At 61.0% G+C, this 17,774-nt stretch overlaps 1 protein-coding gene across 1 annotated transcript in view; it reads left to right on the plus strand.

The window, feature by feature from the left end:
• LOC137360176 (prolyl 3-hydroxylase 1-like) overlaps positions 1 to 17,774 on the plus strand; it is a gene marked incomplete at its 5' end in the record, with an annotated part of 78,252 nt that overhangs the window by 47,064 nt on the left and 13,414 nt on the right. The window contains one exon of the mRNA XM_068025724.1: positions 15,400 to 15,500. Coding sequence (XP_067881825.1) covers positions 15,400 to 15,500 — 101 coding nt within the window. The remainder of the gene's footprint in view (positions 1 to 15,399; positions 15,501 to 17,774) is intronic.

Genomic DNA, 17,774 nt, shown 5'->3' on the forward strand with positions numbered 1-17,774 from the left:
CTCCCACAGTACTGACCCACTGACAGTGCAGCACTCCCTCAGTACTGACCCTCCGACAATGCGGCGCTACCTCAGTACTGACTCTCCGACAGTGCGGCGCTCCCTCATTTCTGTCCCTCCGACAGCGCGGCACTCCCTCAATACTGACCCTCCGACAGTGCGGCGCTCCCTCATTTCTGTCCCTCCAACAGTGCGGCACTCCCTCAGCACTGACCCTCCGACAGTGCGGCATTCCTCAGTACTGACCCTCCGACAGTGCGGCACTCCATCATTTCTGTCCCTCCGACAGCGCTGCGCTCCCTCAGTACTGACCCTCCGACCGTGCATCACTCCCTCCGTACTGACCGTCCGACAGCACGGTGCTCCCTCGGAACTGACCCTCCGACAATGCGGAGCTCCCTCAGTACTTACTCTCCGACAGTGTGGCACTCCTTGAGTACTGACCCTCCGACAGTGCGGCACTCCCTCAGTACTGACCCTCCGACGGCGCGGCACTCCCTCGGTACTGACCCTCCCACGGTGCGGCACTCCCTCAGTACTGACCCTCCGACAGTGCGGCGCTCCCTCAGTACTGACCCTCCGACAGTGCGGCGCTCCCTCGGTACTGACCCTCTGACAGTGCGGCACTCCCTCAGTACTGACCCTCTGACTGTGCGGCACTCCCTCAGTACTGAACCTCCGACAGTGCGGCACTCCCTCAGTACTGACCCTCTAACAGTGCAGCACTCCCTCAGTACTGACCCTCCGACAGCGCAGTGCTCCCTCAGTACTGACCCTTTGACAGCGTGGCACTCCCTCAGTACTGACCCTCCGACAGTGCAGCACTCCCTCGGTACTGACCCTCCGACAGCGCGGTGCTCCCTCGGTACTGACCCTCCGACAGTGCGGCACTCCCTCGGTACTGACCCTCCGACAGAGCGGCGCTCCCTCAGTACTGACTCCCCGACAGTACGGCGCTCCCTCATTTCTGTCCCTCCGACAGTGCGGCACTCCCTCAGTACTGTCCCTCCGACAGTGCGGCACTCCCTCAGTACTGTCCCTCCGACAGTGCGGCACTCCCTCAGTACTGACCCTCCGACCGTGCGGCACTCCCTCCGTACTGACCCTCCGACAGCACGGTGCTCCCTCGGTACTGACCCTCCGACAATGCGGAGCTCCCTCAGTACTTACCCTCCGACAGTGTGGCACTCCTTGAGTACTGACCCTCCGACAGTGCGGCACTGCCTCAGTACTGACCCTCCGACAGTGCGGCGCTCCCTCAGTACTGACCCTCCGACAATGCGGTGCTCACTCAGTACTGACCCTCCGACAGTGCTGCACTCCCTCAGTACTGACCCTCCGACAGTGCGGCACTCCCACAGTACTGACCCTCCGACAGTGCGGCGCTCCCTCAGTACTGACCCTCCGACAGTGCGGCGCTCCCTCAGTACTGACCCTCCGACAGTACTGCACTCCCTCAGTACTGACCCTCCGACAGTGCGGCACTCCCACAGTACTGACCCTCCGACAGTGCGGCACTCCCACAGTACTGACCCTCCGACAGTGCGGCACTCCGTCAGTACTGACCCTCCGACAGTGCGGCGCTCCCTCAGTACTGACCCTCCGACAGTGCGGCGCTCTCTCAGTACTGACCCTCCGACAGTGCGGCGCTCCCTCAGTACTGTCCCTCCGACAGTGCTGCACTCACTCAGTACTGACCCTCCGAGAGTGCGACGCTCCCTCAGTACTGACCCTCCGAGAGTGCGACGCTCCCTCAGTACTGACCCTCCGAGAGTGCGGCGCTCCCTCAGTACTGACCCTCCGACAGTGCGGCGCTCCCTCAGTACTGACCCTCCGACTGTGCGGCGTTCCCTCAGTACTGACCCTCCGACAGTGCGGCACTCCCTCAGTACTGTCCCTCTGACAGTGCGGCGTTCCCTCAGTACTGACCCTCCGACAGTGCAGCACTCCCTCAGTACTGTCCCACTGACAGTGCGGCGCTCCCTCAGTCCTGACCCTCCGCCTGTGCGGCACTCCCTCAGTACTGACCCTCCGACAGTGCGGCGTTCCCTCAGTACTGTCCCACTGACAGTGCAGCACTCCCTCAGTACTGTCCCACTGACAGTGCGGCGCTCCCTCAGTACTGACCTTCCGACAGTGTGGCACTCCCTCAGTACTGACCCTCTGACAGTGCAGCACTCCCTCAGTACTGTCCCACTGACAGTGCAGCACTCCCTCAGTATTGTCCCACTGACAGTGCAGCACTCCCTCAGTACTGATCCTCCGACAGTGCGGCGCTCCCTCAGTACTGACCCACTGACAGTGCAGCACTCCCTCAGTACTGACCCTCCGACAATGCGGCGCTCCCTCAGTACTGACCCTCCGACCGTGTGGCACTCCCTCCGTACTGACCCTCCGACAGCACGGTGCTCCCTCGGTACTGACCCACCGAGAATGCGGTGCTCCCTCAGTACTGACCCTCCGACAGCGCGGCGCTCCCTCAGTACTGACCCTCCGACAGTGCGTCGCTCCATCAGTACTGACCCTCCGACAATGCGGTGCTCACTCAGTACTGACCCTCCGACAGTGCTGCACTCCCTCAGTACTGACCCTCCGACAGTGCGGCACTCCCACAGTACTGACCCTCCGACAGTGCTGCACTCCCTCAGTACTGACCCTCCGACAGTGCGGCACTCCCACAGTACTGACCTTCCGACAGAGCGGCGCTCCCTCAGTACTGACCCTCCGACAGTGCGGCGCTCTCTCAGTACTGACCCTCCGACAGTGCTGCACTCACTCAGTACTGACCCTCCGAGAGTGCGGCACTCTCTCAGTACTGACCCTCCGACAGTGCTGCACTCACTCAGTACTGACCCTCCGAGAGTGCGGCGCTCCCTCAGTACTGACCCTCCGAGAGTGCGGCGCTCCCTCAGTACTGACCCTCCGACAGTGCGGCGCTCCCTCAGTACTGACCCTCCGACAGTGCGGCGCTCCGTCAGTACTGACCCTCCGACAGCGCAGTGCTCCCTCAGTACTGACCCTTTGACAGCGTGGCACTCCCTCAGTACTGACCCTCCGACAGTGGAGCACTCCCTCGGTACTGACCCTCCGACAGCGCGGTGCTCCCTCGGTACTGACCCTCCGACAGTGCGGCACTCCCTCGGTACTGACCCTCCGACAGAGCGGCGCTCCCTCAGTACTGACTCCCCGACAGTACGGCGCTCCCTCATTTCTGTCCCTCCGACAGTGCGGCACTCCCTCAGTACTGTCCCTCCGACAGTGCGGCACTCCCTCAGTACTGACCCTCCGACCGTGCGGCACTCCCTCCGTACTGACCCTCCGACAGCACGGTGCTCCCTCGGTACTGACCCTCCGACAATGCGGATCTCCCTCAGTCCTTACCCTCCGACAGTGTGGCACTCCTTGAGTACTGACCCTCCGACAGTGCGGCTCTGCCTCAGTACTTACACTCCGACAGCGCGGCGCTCCCTCAGTACTGACCCTCCGACAGTGCGGCGCTCCCTCAGTACTGACCCTCCGACAATGCGGTGCTCACTCAGTACTGACCCTCCGACAGTGCTGCACTCCCTCAGTACTGACCCTCCGACAGTGCGGCATTCCTCAGTACTGACCCTCCGACAGTGCGGCACTCCATCATTTCTGTCCCTCCGACAGCGCTGCGCTCCCTCAGTACTGACCCTCCGACCGTGCATCACTCCCTCCGTACTGACCGTCCGACAGCACGGTGCTCCCTCGGAACTGACCCTCCGACAATGCGGAGCTCCCTCAGTACTTACTCTCCGACAGTGTGGCACTCCTTGAGTACTGACCCTCCGACAGTGCGGCACTCCCTCAGTACTGACCCTCCGACAGTGCGGCACTCCCACAGTACTGACCCTCCGACAGTGCGGCGCTCCCTCAGTACTGACCCTCCGTCAGTGCGGCGCTCCCTCAGTACTGACCCTCCGACAGTACTGCACTCCCTCAGTACTGACCCTCCGACAGTGCGGCACTCCCACAGTACTGACCCTCCGACAGTGCGGCACTCCGTCAGTACTGACCCTCCGACAGTGCGGCGCTCCCTCAGTACTGACCCTCCGACAGTGCGGCGCTCTCTCAGTACTGACCCTCCGACAGTGCGGCGCTCCCTCAGTACTGTCCCTCCGACAGTGCTGCACTCACTCAGTACTGACCCTCCGAGAGTGCGACGCTCCCTCAGTACTGACCCTCCGAGAGTGCGACGCTCCCTCAGTACTGACCCTCCGAGAGTGCGGCGCTCCCTCAGTACTGACCCTCCGACAGTGCGGCGCTCCCTCAGTACTGACCCTCCGACAGTGCGGCGCTCCCTCAGTACTGACCCTCTGACAGTGCAGCACTCCCTCAGTACTGTCCCACTGACAGTGCAGCACTCCCTGAGTACTGTCCCACTGACAGTGCAGCGCTCCCTCAGTACTGACCCTCCGACAGTGCAGCACTCCCTCAGTACTGTCCCACTGACAGTGCAGCACTCCCTGAGTACTGTCCCACTGACAGTGCAGCGCTCCCTCAGTACTGACCTTCCGACAGTGTGGCACTCCCTGAGTACTGTCCCACTGACAGTGCAGCACTCCCTCAGTACTGTCCCACTGACAGTGCAGCACTCCCTCAGTACTGACCCTCCGACAGTGTGGCACTCCCTCAGTACTGATCCTCCGACAGCGCGGCGCTCCCTCAGTACTGACCCTCCGACAGTGCGGCGCTCCCTCTGTACTGACCCTCCGACAATGCGGTGCTCACTCAGTACTGTCCCTCCGACAGTGCTGCACTCCCTCAGTACTGACCCTCCGACAGTGCGGCACTCCCACAGTACTGACCCTCCGACAGTGCGGCGCTCCCTCAGTACTGACCCTCCGACAGTGCGGCGCTCCCTCAGTACTGACCCTCCGACAGTGCGGCGCTCCCTCAGTACTGACCCTCCGACAGTGCGGCGCTCCCTCAGTACTGACCCTCCGACAGTGCTGCACTCCCTCAGTACTGACCCTCCGACAGTGCGGCACTCCCACAGTACTGACCCTCCGACAGTGCGGCACTCCGTCAGTACTGACCTTCCGACAGTGCGGCGCTCCCTCAGTACTGACCCTCCGACAGTGCGGCGCTCTCTCAGTACTGACCCTCCGACAGTGCGGCGCTCCCTCAGTACTGTCCCTCCGACAGTGCTGCACTCACTCAGTACTGACCCTCCGAGAGTGCGACGCTCCCTCAGTACTGACCCTCCGAGAGTGCGGCGCTCCCTCAGTACTGACCCTCCGACAGTGTGGCGCTCCCTCAGTACTGACCCTCCGACAGTGCGGCGCTCCCTCAGTACTGACCCTCCGACCGTGCGGCGTTCCCTCAGTACTGACCCTCCGACAGTGCGGCACTCCCTCAGTACTGTCCCTTTGACAGTGCGGCGTTCCCTCAGTACTGACCCTCTGACAGTGCAGCACTCCCTCAGTACTGTCCCACTGACAGTGCAGCACTCCCTGAGTACTGTCCCACTGACAGTGCGTCGCTCCCTCAGTACTGACCTTCCGACAGTGTGGCACTCCCTCAGTACTGTCCCACTGACAGTGCAGCACTCCCTCAGTACTGTCCCACTGACAGTGCAGCACTCCCTCAGTACTGACCCTCCGACAGTGTGGCACTCCCTCAGTACTGATCCTCCGACAGTGCGGCGCTCCCTCAGTACTGACCCACTGACAGTGCAGCACTCCCTCAGTACTGACCCTCCGACAATGCGGCGCTACCTCAGTACTGACTCTCCGACAGTGCGGCGCTCCCTCATTTCTGTCCCCCCGACAGTGTGGCACTCCCTCAATACTGACCCTCCGACAGTGCGGCGCTCCCTCATTTCTGTCCCTCCGACAGTGCGGCACTCCCTCAGCACTGACCCTCCGACAGTGCGGCATTCCTCAGTACTGACCCTCCGACAGTGCGGCGCTCCCTCAGTACTGTCCCTCCGACAGTGCTGCACTCACACAGTACTGACCCTCCGAGAGTGCGACGCTCCCTCAGTACTGACCCTCCGAGAGTGCGGCGCTCCCTCAGTACTGACCCTCCGACAGTGTGGCGCTCCCTCAGTACTGACCCTCCGACAGTGCGGCGCTCCCTCAGTACTGACCCTCCGACAGTGCGGCGTTCCCTCAGTACTGACCCTCCGACAGTGCGGCACTCCCTCAGTACTGTCCCTTTGACAGTGCGGCGTTCCCTCAGTACTGACCCTCCGACAGTGCAGCACTCACTCAGTACCGTCCCACTGTCAGTGCAGCACTCCCTGAGTACTGTCCCACTGACAGTGCAGCGCTCCCTCAGTACTGACCTTCCGACAGTGCGGCACTCCCTCAGTACTGTCCCACTGACAGTGCAGCACTCCCTCAGTACTGTCCCACTGACAGTGCAGCACTCCCTCAGTACTGACCCTCCGACAGTGCAGCACTCCCTCAGTACTGTCCCACTGACAGTGCAGCGCTCCCTCAGTCCTGACCCTCCGCCTGTGCGGCACTCCCTCAGTACTGACCCTCCGACAGTGCGGCGTTCCCTCAGTACTGTCCCACTGACAGTGCAGCACTCCCTCAGTACTGTCCCACTGACAGTGCGGCGCTCCCTCAGTACTGACCTTCCGACAGTGTGGCACTCCCTCAGTACTGACCCTCTGACAGTGCAGCACTCCCTCAGTACTGTCCCACTGACAGTGCAGCACTCCCTCAGTATTGTCCCACTGACAGTGCAGCACTCCCTCAGTACTGACCCTCCGACAGTGTGGCACTCCCTCAGTACTGATCCTCCGACAGTGCGGCGCTCCCTCAGTACTGACCCACTGACAGTGCAGCACTCCCTCAGTACTGACCCTCCGACAATGCGGCGCTCCCTCAGTACTGACCCTCCGACCGTGTGGCACTCCCTCCGTACTGACCCTCCGACAGCACGGTGCTCCCTCGGTACTGACCCACCGAGAATGCGGTGCTCCCTCAGTACTGACCCTCCGACAGCGCGGCGCTCCCTCAGTACTGACCCTCCGACAATGCGGTGCTCACTCAGTACTGACCCTCCGACAGTGCTGCACTCCCTCAGTACTGACCCTCCGACAGTGCGGCACTCCCACAGTACTGACCCTCCGACAGTGCTGCACTCCCTCAGTACTGACCCTCCGACAGTGCGGCACTCCCACAGTACTGACCTTCCGACAGAGCGGCGCTCCCTCAGTACTGACCCTCCGACAGTGCGGCACTCCCACAGTACTGACCCTCCGACAGTGCGGCGCTCCCTCAGTACTGTCCCTCCGACAGTGCTGCACTCACTCAGTACTGACCCTCCGAGAGTGCGGCGCTCCCTCAGTACTGACCCTCCGAGAGTGCGGCGCTCCCTCAGTACTGACCCTCCGACAGTGCGGTGCTCCCTCAGTACTGACCCTCCGACAGTGCGGCGCTCCGTCAGTACTGACCCTCCGACAGCGCAGTGCTCCCTCAGTACTGACCCTTTGACAGCGTGGCACTCCCTCAGTACTGACCCTCCGACAGTGGAGCACTCCCTCGGTACTGACCCTCCGACAGCGCGGTGCTCCCTCGGTACTGACCCTCCGACAGTGTGGCACTCCCTCGGTACTGACCCTCCGACAGAGCGGCGCTCCCTCAGTACTGACTCCCCGACAGTACGGCGCTCCCTCATTTCTGTCCCTCCGACAGTGCGGCACTCCCTCAGTACTGTCCCTCCGACAGTGCGGCACTCCCTCAGTACTGACCCTCCGACCGTGCGGCACTCCCTCCGTACTGACCCTCCGACAGCACGGTGCTCCCTCGGTACTGACCCTCCGACAATGCGGAGCTCCCTCAGTCCTTACCCTCCGACAGTGTGGCACTCCTTGAGTACTGACCCTCCGACAGTGCGGCACTGCCTCAGTACTTACACTCCGACAGCGCGGCGCTCCCTCAGTACTGACCCTCCGACAGTGCGGCACTCCCTCAGTACTGACCCTCCGACAATGCGGTGCTCACTCAGTACTGACCCTCCGACAGTGCTGCACTCCCTCAGTACTGACCCTCCGACAGTGCGGCATTCCTCAGTACTGACCCTCCGACAGTGCGGCACTCCATCATTTCTGTCCCTCCGACAGCGCTGCGCTCCCTCAGTACTGACCCTCCGACCGTGCATCACTCCCTCCGTACTGACCGTCCGACAGCACGGTCCTCCCTCGGAACTGACCCTCCGACAATGCGGAGCTCCCTCAGTACTTACTCTCCGACAGTGTGGCACTCCTTGAGTACTGACCCTCCGACAGTGCGGCACTCCCTCAGTACTGACCCTCCGACAGTGCGGCACTCCCACAGTACTGACCCTCCGACAGTGCGGCGCTCCCTCAGTACTGACCCTCAGTCAGTGCGGCGCTCCCTCAGTACTGACCCTCCGACAGTACTGCACTCCCTCAGTACTGACCCTCCGACAGTGCGGCACTCCCACAGTACTGACCCTCCGACAGTGCGGCACTCCGTCAGTACTGACCCTCCGACAGTGCGGCGCTCCCTCAGTACTGACCCTCCGACAGTGCGGCGCTCTCTCAGTACTGACCCTCCGACAGTGCGGCGCTCCCTCAGTACTGTCCCTCCGACAGTGCTGCACTCACTCAGTACTGACCCTCCGAGAGTGCGACGCTCCCTCAGTACTGACCCTCCGAGAGTGCGACGCTCCCTCAGTACTGACCCTCCGAGAGTGCGGCGCTCCCTCAGTACTGACCCTCCGACAGTGCGGCGCTCCCTCACTACTGACCCTCCGACAGTGCGGCGCTCCCTCAGTACTGACCCTCTGACAGTGCAGCACTCCCTCAGTACTGTCCCACTGACAGTGCAGCACTCCCTGAGTACTGTCCCACTGACAGTGCAGCGCTCCCTCAGTACTGACCCTCCGACAGTGCAGCACTCCCTCAGTACTGTCCCACTGACAGTGCAGCACTCCCTGAGTACTGTCCCACTGACAGTGCAGCGCTCCCTCAGTACTGACCTTCCGACAGTGTGGCACTCCCTGAGTACTGTCCCACTGACAGTGCAGCACTCCCTCAGTACTGTCCCACTGACAGTGCAGCACTCCCTCAGTACTGACCCTCCGACAGTGCGGCACTCCCTCAGTACTGATCCTCCGACAGCGCGGCGCTCCCTCAGTACTGACCCTCCGACAGTGCGGCGCTCCCTCTGTACTGACCCTCCGACAATGCGGTGCTCACTCAGTACTGTCCCTCCGACAGTGCTGCACTCCCTCAGTACTGTCCCTCCGACAGTGCGGCACTCCCTCAGTACTGTCCCTCCGACAGTGCGGCACTCCCTCAGTACTGACCCTCCGACCGTGCGGCACTCCCTCCGTACTGACCCTCCGACAGCACGGTGCTCCCTCGGTACTGACCCTCCGACAATGCGGAGCTCCCTCAGTACTTACCCTCCGACAGTGTGGCACTCCTTGAGCACTGACCCTCCGACAGTGCGGCACTGCCTCAGTACTGACCCTCCGACAGTGCGGCGCTCCCTCAGTACTGACCCTCCGACAGTGCGGCGCTCCCTCAGTACTGACCCTCCGACAATGCGGTGCTCACTCAGTACTGACCCTCCGACAGTGCTGCACTCCCTCAGTACTGACCCTCCGACAGTGCGGCACTCCCACAGTACTGACCCTCCGACAGTGCGGCGCTCCCTCAGTACTGACCCTCCGACAGTGCGGCGCTCCCTCAGTACTGACCCTCCGACAGTGCGGCGCTCCCTCAGTACTGGCCCTCCGACTGTGCGGCGTTCCCTCAGTACTGACCCTCCGACAGTGCGGCGCTCCCTCAGTACTGGCCCTCCGACTGTGCGGCGTTCCCTCAGTACTGACCCTCCGACAGTGCGGCACTCCCTCAGTACTGTCCCTCTGACAGTGCGGCGTTCCCTCAGTACTGACCCTCTGACAGTGCAGCACTCCCTCAGTATTGTCCCACTGACAGTGCAGCGCTCCCTCAGTCCTGACCCTCCGACTGTGCGGCACTCCCTCAGTACTGACCCTCCGACAGTGCGACGTTCCCTCAGTACTGTCCCACTGACAGTGCAGCACTCCCTCAGTACTGTCCCACTGACAGTGCGGCGCTCCCTCAGTACTGACCTTCCGACAGTGTGGCACTCCCTCAGTACTGACCCTCTGACAGTGCAGCACTCCCTCAGTACTGTCCCACTGACAGTGCAGCACTCCCTCAGTATTGTCCCACTGACAGTGCAGCACTCCCTCAGTACTGACCCTCCGACAGTGTGGCACTCCCTCAGTACTGATCCTCCGACAGTGCGGCGCTCCCTCAGTACTGACCCACTGACAGTGCAGCACTCCCTCAGTACTGACCCTCCGACAATGCGGCGCTCCCTCAGTACTGACCCTCCGACCGTGTGGCACTCCCTCCGTACTGACCCTCCGACAGCACGGTGCTCCCTCGGTACTGACCCACCGAGAATGCGGTGCTCCCTCAGTACTGACCCTCCGACAGTGCGGCACTCCCTCAGTACTGACACTCCGAAAGCGCGGCGCTCCCTCAGTACTGACCCTCCAACAATGCGGTGCTCACTCAGTACTGACCCTCCGACAGTGCTGCACTCCCTCAGTACTGACCCTCCGACAGTGCGGCACTCCCACAGTACTGACCCTCCGACAGTGCGGCGCTCCCTCAGTACTGACCCTCCGACAGTGCGGCGCTCCCTCAGTACTGACCCTCCGACAGTGCGGCGCTCCCTCAGTACTGACCCTCCGACAGTGCGGCACTCCCACAGTACTGACCCTCCGACAGTGCGGCGCTCCCTCAGTACTGACCCTCCGACAGTGCGGCGCTCCCTCAGTACTGACCCTCCGACAGTGCGGCGCTCCCTCAGTACTGACCCTCCGACAGTGCTGCACTCCCACAGTACTGACCCTCCGACAGTGCGGCACTCCGTCAGTACTGACCTTCCGACAGAGCGGCGCTCCCTCAGTACTGACCCTCCGACAGTGTGGCGCTCTCTCAGTACTGACCCTCCGACAGCGCGGCGCTCTCTCAGTACTGACCCTCCGACAGTGCGGCGCTCCCTCGGTACTGACCCTCCGACAGAGCGGCGCTCCCTCAGTACTGACTCCCCGACAGTACGGCGCTCCCTCATTTCTGTCCCTCCGACAGTGCGGCACTCCCTCAGTACTGTCCCTCCGACAGTGCGGCACTCCCTCAGTACTGACCCTCCGACCGTGCGGCACTCCCTCCGTACTGACCCTCCGACAGCACGGTGCTCCCTCGGTACTGACCCTCCGACAATGCGGAGCTCCCTCAGTCCTTACCCTCCGACAGTGTGGCACTCCTTGAGTACTGACCCTCCGACAGTGCGGCACTGCCTCAGTACTTACACTCCGACAGCGCGGCGCTCCCTCAGTACTGACCCTCCGACAGTGCGGCGCTCCCTCAGTACTGACCCTCCGACAATGCGGTGCTCACTCAGTACTGACCCTCCGACAGTGCTGCACTCCCTCAGTACTGACCCTCCGACAGTGCGGCATTCCTCAGTACTGACCCTCCGACAGTGCGGCACTCCATCATTTCTGTCCCTCCGACAGCGCTGCGCTCCCTCAGTACTGACCCTCCGACCGTGCATCACTCCCTCCGTACTGACCGTCCGACAGCACGGTCCTCCCTCGGAACTGACCCTCCGACAATGCGGAGCTCCCTCAGTACTTACTCTCCGACAGTGTGGCACTCCTTGAGTACTGACCCTCCGACAGTGCGGCACTCCCTCAGTACTGACCCTCCGACAGTGCGGCACTCCCACAGTACTGACCCTCCGACAGTGCGGCGCTCCCTCAGTACTGACCCTCAGTCAGTGCGGCGCTCCCTCAGTACTGACCCTCCGACAGTACTGCACTCCCTCAGTACTGACCCTCCGACAGTGCGGCACTCCCACAGTACTGACCCTCCGACAGTGCGGCACTCCGTCAGTACTGACCCTCCGACAGTGCGGCGCTCCCTCAGTACTGACCCTCCGACAGTGCGGCGCTCTCTCAGTACTGACCCTCCGACAGTGCGGCGCTCCCTCAGTACTGTCCCTCCGACAGTGCTGCACTCACTCAGTACTGACCCTCCGAGAGTGCGACGCTCCCTCAGTACTGACCCTCCGAGAGTGCGACGCTCCCTCAGTACTGACCCTCCGAGAGTGCGGCGCTCCCTCAGTACTGACCCTCCGACAGTGCGGCGCTCCCTCACTACTGACCCTCCGACAGTGCGGCGCTCCCTCAGTACTGACCCTCTGACAGTGCAGCACTCCCTCAGTACTGTCCCACTGACAGTGCAGCACTCCCTGAGTACTGTCCCACTGACAGTGCAGCGCTCCCTCAGTACTGACCCTCCGACAGTGCAGCACTCCCTCAGTACTGTCCCACTGACAGTGCAGCACTCCCTGAGTACTGTCCCACTGACAGTGCAGCGCTCCCTCAGTACTGACCTTCCGACAGTGTGGCACTCCCTGAGTACTGTCCCACTGACAGTGCAGCACTCCCTCAGTACTGTCCCACTGACAGTGCAGCACTCCCTCAGTACTGACCCTCCGACAGTGTGGCACTCCCTCAGTACTGATCCTCCGACAGCGCGGCGCTCCCTCAGTACTGACCCTCCGACAGTGCGGCGCTCCCTCTGTACTGACCCTCCGACAATGCGGTGCTCACTCAGTACTGTCCCTCCGACAGTGCTGCACTCCCTCAGTACTGTCCCTCCGACAGTGCGGCACTCCCTCAGTACTGTCCCTCCGACAGTGCGGCACTCCCTCAGTACTGACCCTCCGACCGTGCGGCACTCCCTCCGTACTGACCCTCCGACAGCACGGCGCTCCCTCGGTACTGACCCTCCGACAATGCGGAGCTCCCTCAGTACTTACCCTCCGACAGTGTGGCACTCCTTGAGCACTGACCCTCCGACAGTGCGGCACTGCCTCAGTACTGACCCTCCGACAGTGCGGCGCTCCCTCAGTACTGACCCTCCGACAGTGCGGCGCTCCCTCAGTACTGACCCTCCGACAATGCGGTGCTCACTCAGTACTGACCCTCCGACAGTGCTGCACTCCCTCAGTACTGACCCTCCGACAGTGCGGCACTCCCACAGTACTGACCCTCCGACAGTGCGGCGCTCCCTCAGTACTGACCCTCCGACAGTGCGGCGCTCCCTCAGTACTGACCCTCCGACAGTGCGGCGCTCCCTCAGTACTGGCCCTCCGACTGTGCGGCGTTCCCTCAGTACTGACCCTCCGACAGTGCGGCGCTCCCTCAGTACTGGCCCTCCGACTGTGCGGCGTTCCCTCAGTACTGACCCTCCGACAGTGCGGCACTCCCTCAGTACTGTCCCTCTGACAGTGCGGCGTTCCCTCAGTACTGACCCTCTGACAGTGCAGCACTCCCTCAGTACTGTCCCACTGACAGTGCAGCGCTCCCTCAGTCATGACCCTCCGACTGTGCGGCACTCCCTCAGTACTGACCCTCCGACAGTGCGGCGTTCCCTCAGTACTGTCCCACTGACAGTGCAGCACTCCCTCAGTACTGTCCCACTGACAGTGCGGCGCTCCCTCAGTACTGACCTTCCGACAGTGCGGCGCTCCCTCAGTACTGGCCCTCCGACTGTGCGGCGTTCCCTCAGTACTGACCCTCCGACAGTGCGGCGCTCTCTCAGTACTGACCCTCCGACAGTGCGGCGCTCCCTCAGTACTGTCCCTCCGACAGTGCTGCACTCACTCAGTACTGACCCTCCGAGAGTGCGACGCTCCCTCAGTACTGACCCTCCGAGAGTGCGGCGCTCCCTCAGTACTGACCCTCCGACAGTGTGGCGCTCCCTCAGTACTGACCCTCCGACAGTGCGGCGCTCCCTCAGTACTGACCCTCCGACAGTGCGGCGTTCCCTCAGTACTGACCCTCCGACAGTGCGGCACTCCCTCAGTACTGTCCCTTTGACAGTGCGGCGTTCCCTCAGTACTGACCCTCTGACAGTGCAGCACTCCCTCAGTACTGTCCCACTGACAGTGCAGCGCTCCCTCAGTACTGACCTTCCGACAGTGTGGCACTCCCTCAGTACTGTCCCACTGACAGTGCAGCACTCCCTCAGTACTGACCCTCCGACAGTGTGGCACTCCCTCAGTACTGATCCTCCGACAGTGCGGCGCTCCCTCAGTACTGACCCACTGACAGTGCAGCACTCCCTCAGTACTGACCCTCCGACAATGCGGCGCTACCTCAGTACTGACTCTCCGACAGTGCGGCGCTCCCTCATTTCTGTCCCCCCGACAGTGTGGCACTCCCTCAATACTGACCCTCCGACAGTGCGGCGCTCCCTCATTTCTGTCCCTCCGACAGTGCGGCACTCCCTCAGCACTGACCCTCCGACAGTGCGGCATTCCTCAGTACTGACCCTCCGACAGTGCGGCGCTCCCTCAGTACTGTCCCTCCGACAGTGCTGCACTCACACAGTACTGACCCTCCGAGAGTGCGACGCTCCCTCAGTACTGACCCTCCGACAGTGCGGCGCTCCCTCAGTACTGACCCTCCGACAGTGCGGCGCTCCCTCAGTACTGACCCTCCGACAGTGCGGCGCTCCCTCAGTACTGACCCTCCGACAGTGCGGCGTTCCCTCAGTACTGACCCTCCGACAGTGCGGCACTCCCTCAGTACTGTCCCTTTGACAGTGCGGCGTTCCCTCAGTACTGACCCTCCGACAGTGCAGCACTCACTCAGTACTGTCCCACTGTCAGTGCAGCACTCCCTGAGTACTGTCCCACTGACAGTGCAGCGCTCCCTCAGTACTGACCTTCCGACAGTGTGGCACTCCCTCAGTACTGTCCCACTGACAGTGCAGCACTCCCTCAGTACTGTCCCACTGACAGTGCAGCACTCCCTCAGTACTGACCCTCCGACAGTGTGGCACTCCCTCAGTACTGACCCTCCGACAATGCGGCGCTACCTCAGTACTGACTCTCCGACAGTGTGGCGCTCCCTCATTTCTGTCCCTCCGACAGTGCGGCACTCCCTCAATACTGACCCTCCGACAGTGCGGCGCTCCCTCATTTCTGTCCCTCCGTCAGTGCGGCACTCCCTCAGCACTGACCCTCCGACAGTGCGGCATTCCTCAGTACTGACCCTCCGACAGTGCGGCACTCCATCATTTCTGTCCCTCCGACAGCGCTGCGCTCCCTCCGTCCTGACCCTCCGACCGTGCAGCACTCCCTCCGTACTGACCGTCCGACAGTGCGGCACTCCCTCAGTACTGACCCTCCGACAATGCGGCACTCCCTCAGTACTGACCCTCTGACGGCGTGGCACTCCCTCAGTACTGACCCTCCGACGGTGCGGCAGTCCCTGAGTACTGATCGCGATCGCAGCCACTCGCCATTTATGTGTCCTTCCCATTTGCAGGGCGGAGGGTCAGAAAGCTTCCCGGGAGGCGGAGGCCACGGTGGAGGACAAGGCGAAGGAGCCGAGCGTGGAGAAAGTGTCAGCCATCGACATTCTGAAAGGTTTGTCTCCGCATTTCCCCATCTGCCCCCTCCCCCCCCCCCCCCCCACAAGACCCAGTCAGAGGGTTCGGTCGAGGAGCCCAGGCAACAAAGGTTTAATGAACACTGGCCCAGTCGAGTGTGGTCCAACCGAGGGATATGGAGACTGGAACTGTGTGCAGTGCTCGGAGTGTGGTCTAACTGAGGGATATGGAGACTGGAACTGTGTGCAGTGCTCGGAGTGTGGTCTTACTGAGGGATATGGAGACTGGAACTGTGCACAGTGCTCCCAGTGTGGTCTAACTGAGGGATATGGAGACTGGAACTGTGCACAGTGCTCCGAGTGTGGTCTTACTGAGGGATATGGAGACTGGAACTGTGCAGTGCTCCCAGTGTGGTCTAACCGAGGGATATGGAGAGCGTAACTGTGCACAGTGCTCCGAGTGTGGTCTAACTGAGGGATATGGAGACTGGAACTGTGCACAGTGCTCGGAGTGTGGTCTAACTGAGGGATATGGAGACTGGAACTGTGTACAGTGCTCCGAGTGTGGTCTAACTGAGGGATATGGAGAGCGGAACTGTGTGCAGTGCTCCGAGTGTGGTCTAACTGAGGGATAGGAGACTGGAACTGTGTGCAGTGCTCCGAGTGTGGTCTAACTGAGGGATATGGAGAGCGGAACTGTGTGCAGTGCTCCGAGTGTGGTCTAACTGAGGGATATGGAGACTGGAACTGTGTGCAGTGCTCCGAGTGTGGTCTAACTGAGGGATATGGAGACTGGAACTGTGTGCAGTGCTCCGAGTGTGGTCTAACTGAGGGATATGGAGACTGGAACTGTGTGCAGTGCTCCGAGTGTGGTCTAACTGAGGGATATGGAGACTGGAACTGTGTGCAGTGCTCCGAATGTGGTCTAACTGAGGGATATGGAGACTGGAACTGTGTGCAGTGCTCCGAGTGTGGTCTAACTGAGGGATATGGAGACTGGAACTGTGCACAGTGCTCCGAGTGTGGTCTAACTGAGGGATGTGGAGACTGGAACTGTGTGCAGTGCTCCGAGTGTTGTCTAACCGAGGGATATGGAGTGCGGATGGAGATTGAGAGATAAACCCCAAAGCCCTCTGGTCCTCTACACTATATGCAATGTAACTAGTAGAATAGATAAGGGAGAACCAGTGGATGTGGTGTATTTGGACTTTCGGAAGGCTTTCGATAAGGTCCCACATAAGAGATTAGCGTACAAAATTAAAGCACACGGGATTGGGGGTAAGGTACTGACTTGGCTAGAGAACTGGTTGGCAGACAGCAAACAAAGAGTAGGAATAAACAGGTCTTTTTCCAGGCGGCAGGCAGTGACTGGTGGGGTACCACAGGGATCGGTGCGAGGACCCCAGCTATTCACGAAATATATTAACGATATAAATGAGGGAATTAAATGTAATCTATCCAGGTTTGCAGATGACACAAAGCTGGGTGGGAGTGTGAGCTGCGAGGAGGATGCAGAGAAGCTCCAGGGTGATTTGGACAGGTTGAGCGAGTGGGCAAATACACGGCAGATGCAGTTTAATGTGGATAAATGTGAGGTTATCCACTCTGGTGGCAAAAACAGAAAGGAAGATTATTATCCGAATGGCGATCGATTGGGAAAGGGGGAGGTGCAGTGAGACCTGGGTGTCCTTGTGCACCAGTCGCTGAAAGTAAGCCTGCGGCTGCAGCAGGCAGTTGGGAAGGCGGATGGTATGTTGGCCTTCATAGCGAGAGGATCCGAGTACAGGAGCAGGGATGTCTTGCTGCAGTTATACAGGGCCTTGGTGAGACCACGTCTGGAGTCGTGTGTGCAGTTTTGGTCTACGGGGAGAAAGCGGGAACAGGACACTGAGTTTGGACGATCAGCCATGATCGTATTGAATGGTGCAGCAGGCTCGAAGGGCCGAATGGCCTATTTTTGTATGTTTCTACAATCACTGAGTTTCCACAGTACATTCACATCATTGAACAAACTGTTTAATCTCACACGATAGAAATATATTTCTGAACTAGACGTTTATTCTCAAGATTATTCATGTCTTCCTGCGTTTTTGTCACTGCCCTGCTCTGTAAATGTCGAGGGAGCTTTACTCTGTATCTAACCCTGTGCTGTACCTATCCTGGGGAGTGTTTGATGGGAGATAGCACTGTCAGCTGAACCTCGTTGTGCAACCAGTGCTCAGCAATCCAATCAGACAGCAGCCAACCCCGTGCTGTACCTGTCCCGGGGAGTGTTTGATGGGGGACAGTGTAGAGGGAGCTTTACTCTGTAT

Source organism: Heterodontus francisci, unplaced genomic scaffold, assembly GCF_036365525.1.
Source record: "Heterodontus francisci isolate sHetFra1 unplaced genomic scaffold, sHetFra1.hap1 HAP1_SCAFFOLD_1128, whole genome shotgun sequence".
Classification (NCBI taxonomy): Eukaryota; Metazoa; Chordata; class Chondrichthyes; order Heterodontiformes; family Heterodontidae; genus Heterodontus; species Heterodontus francisci.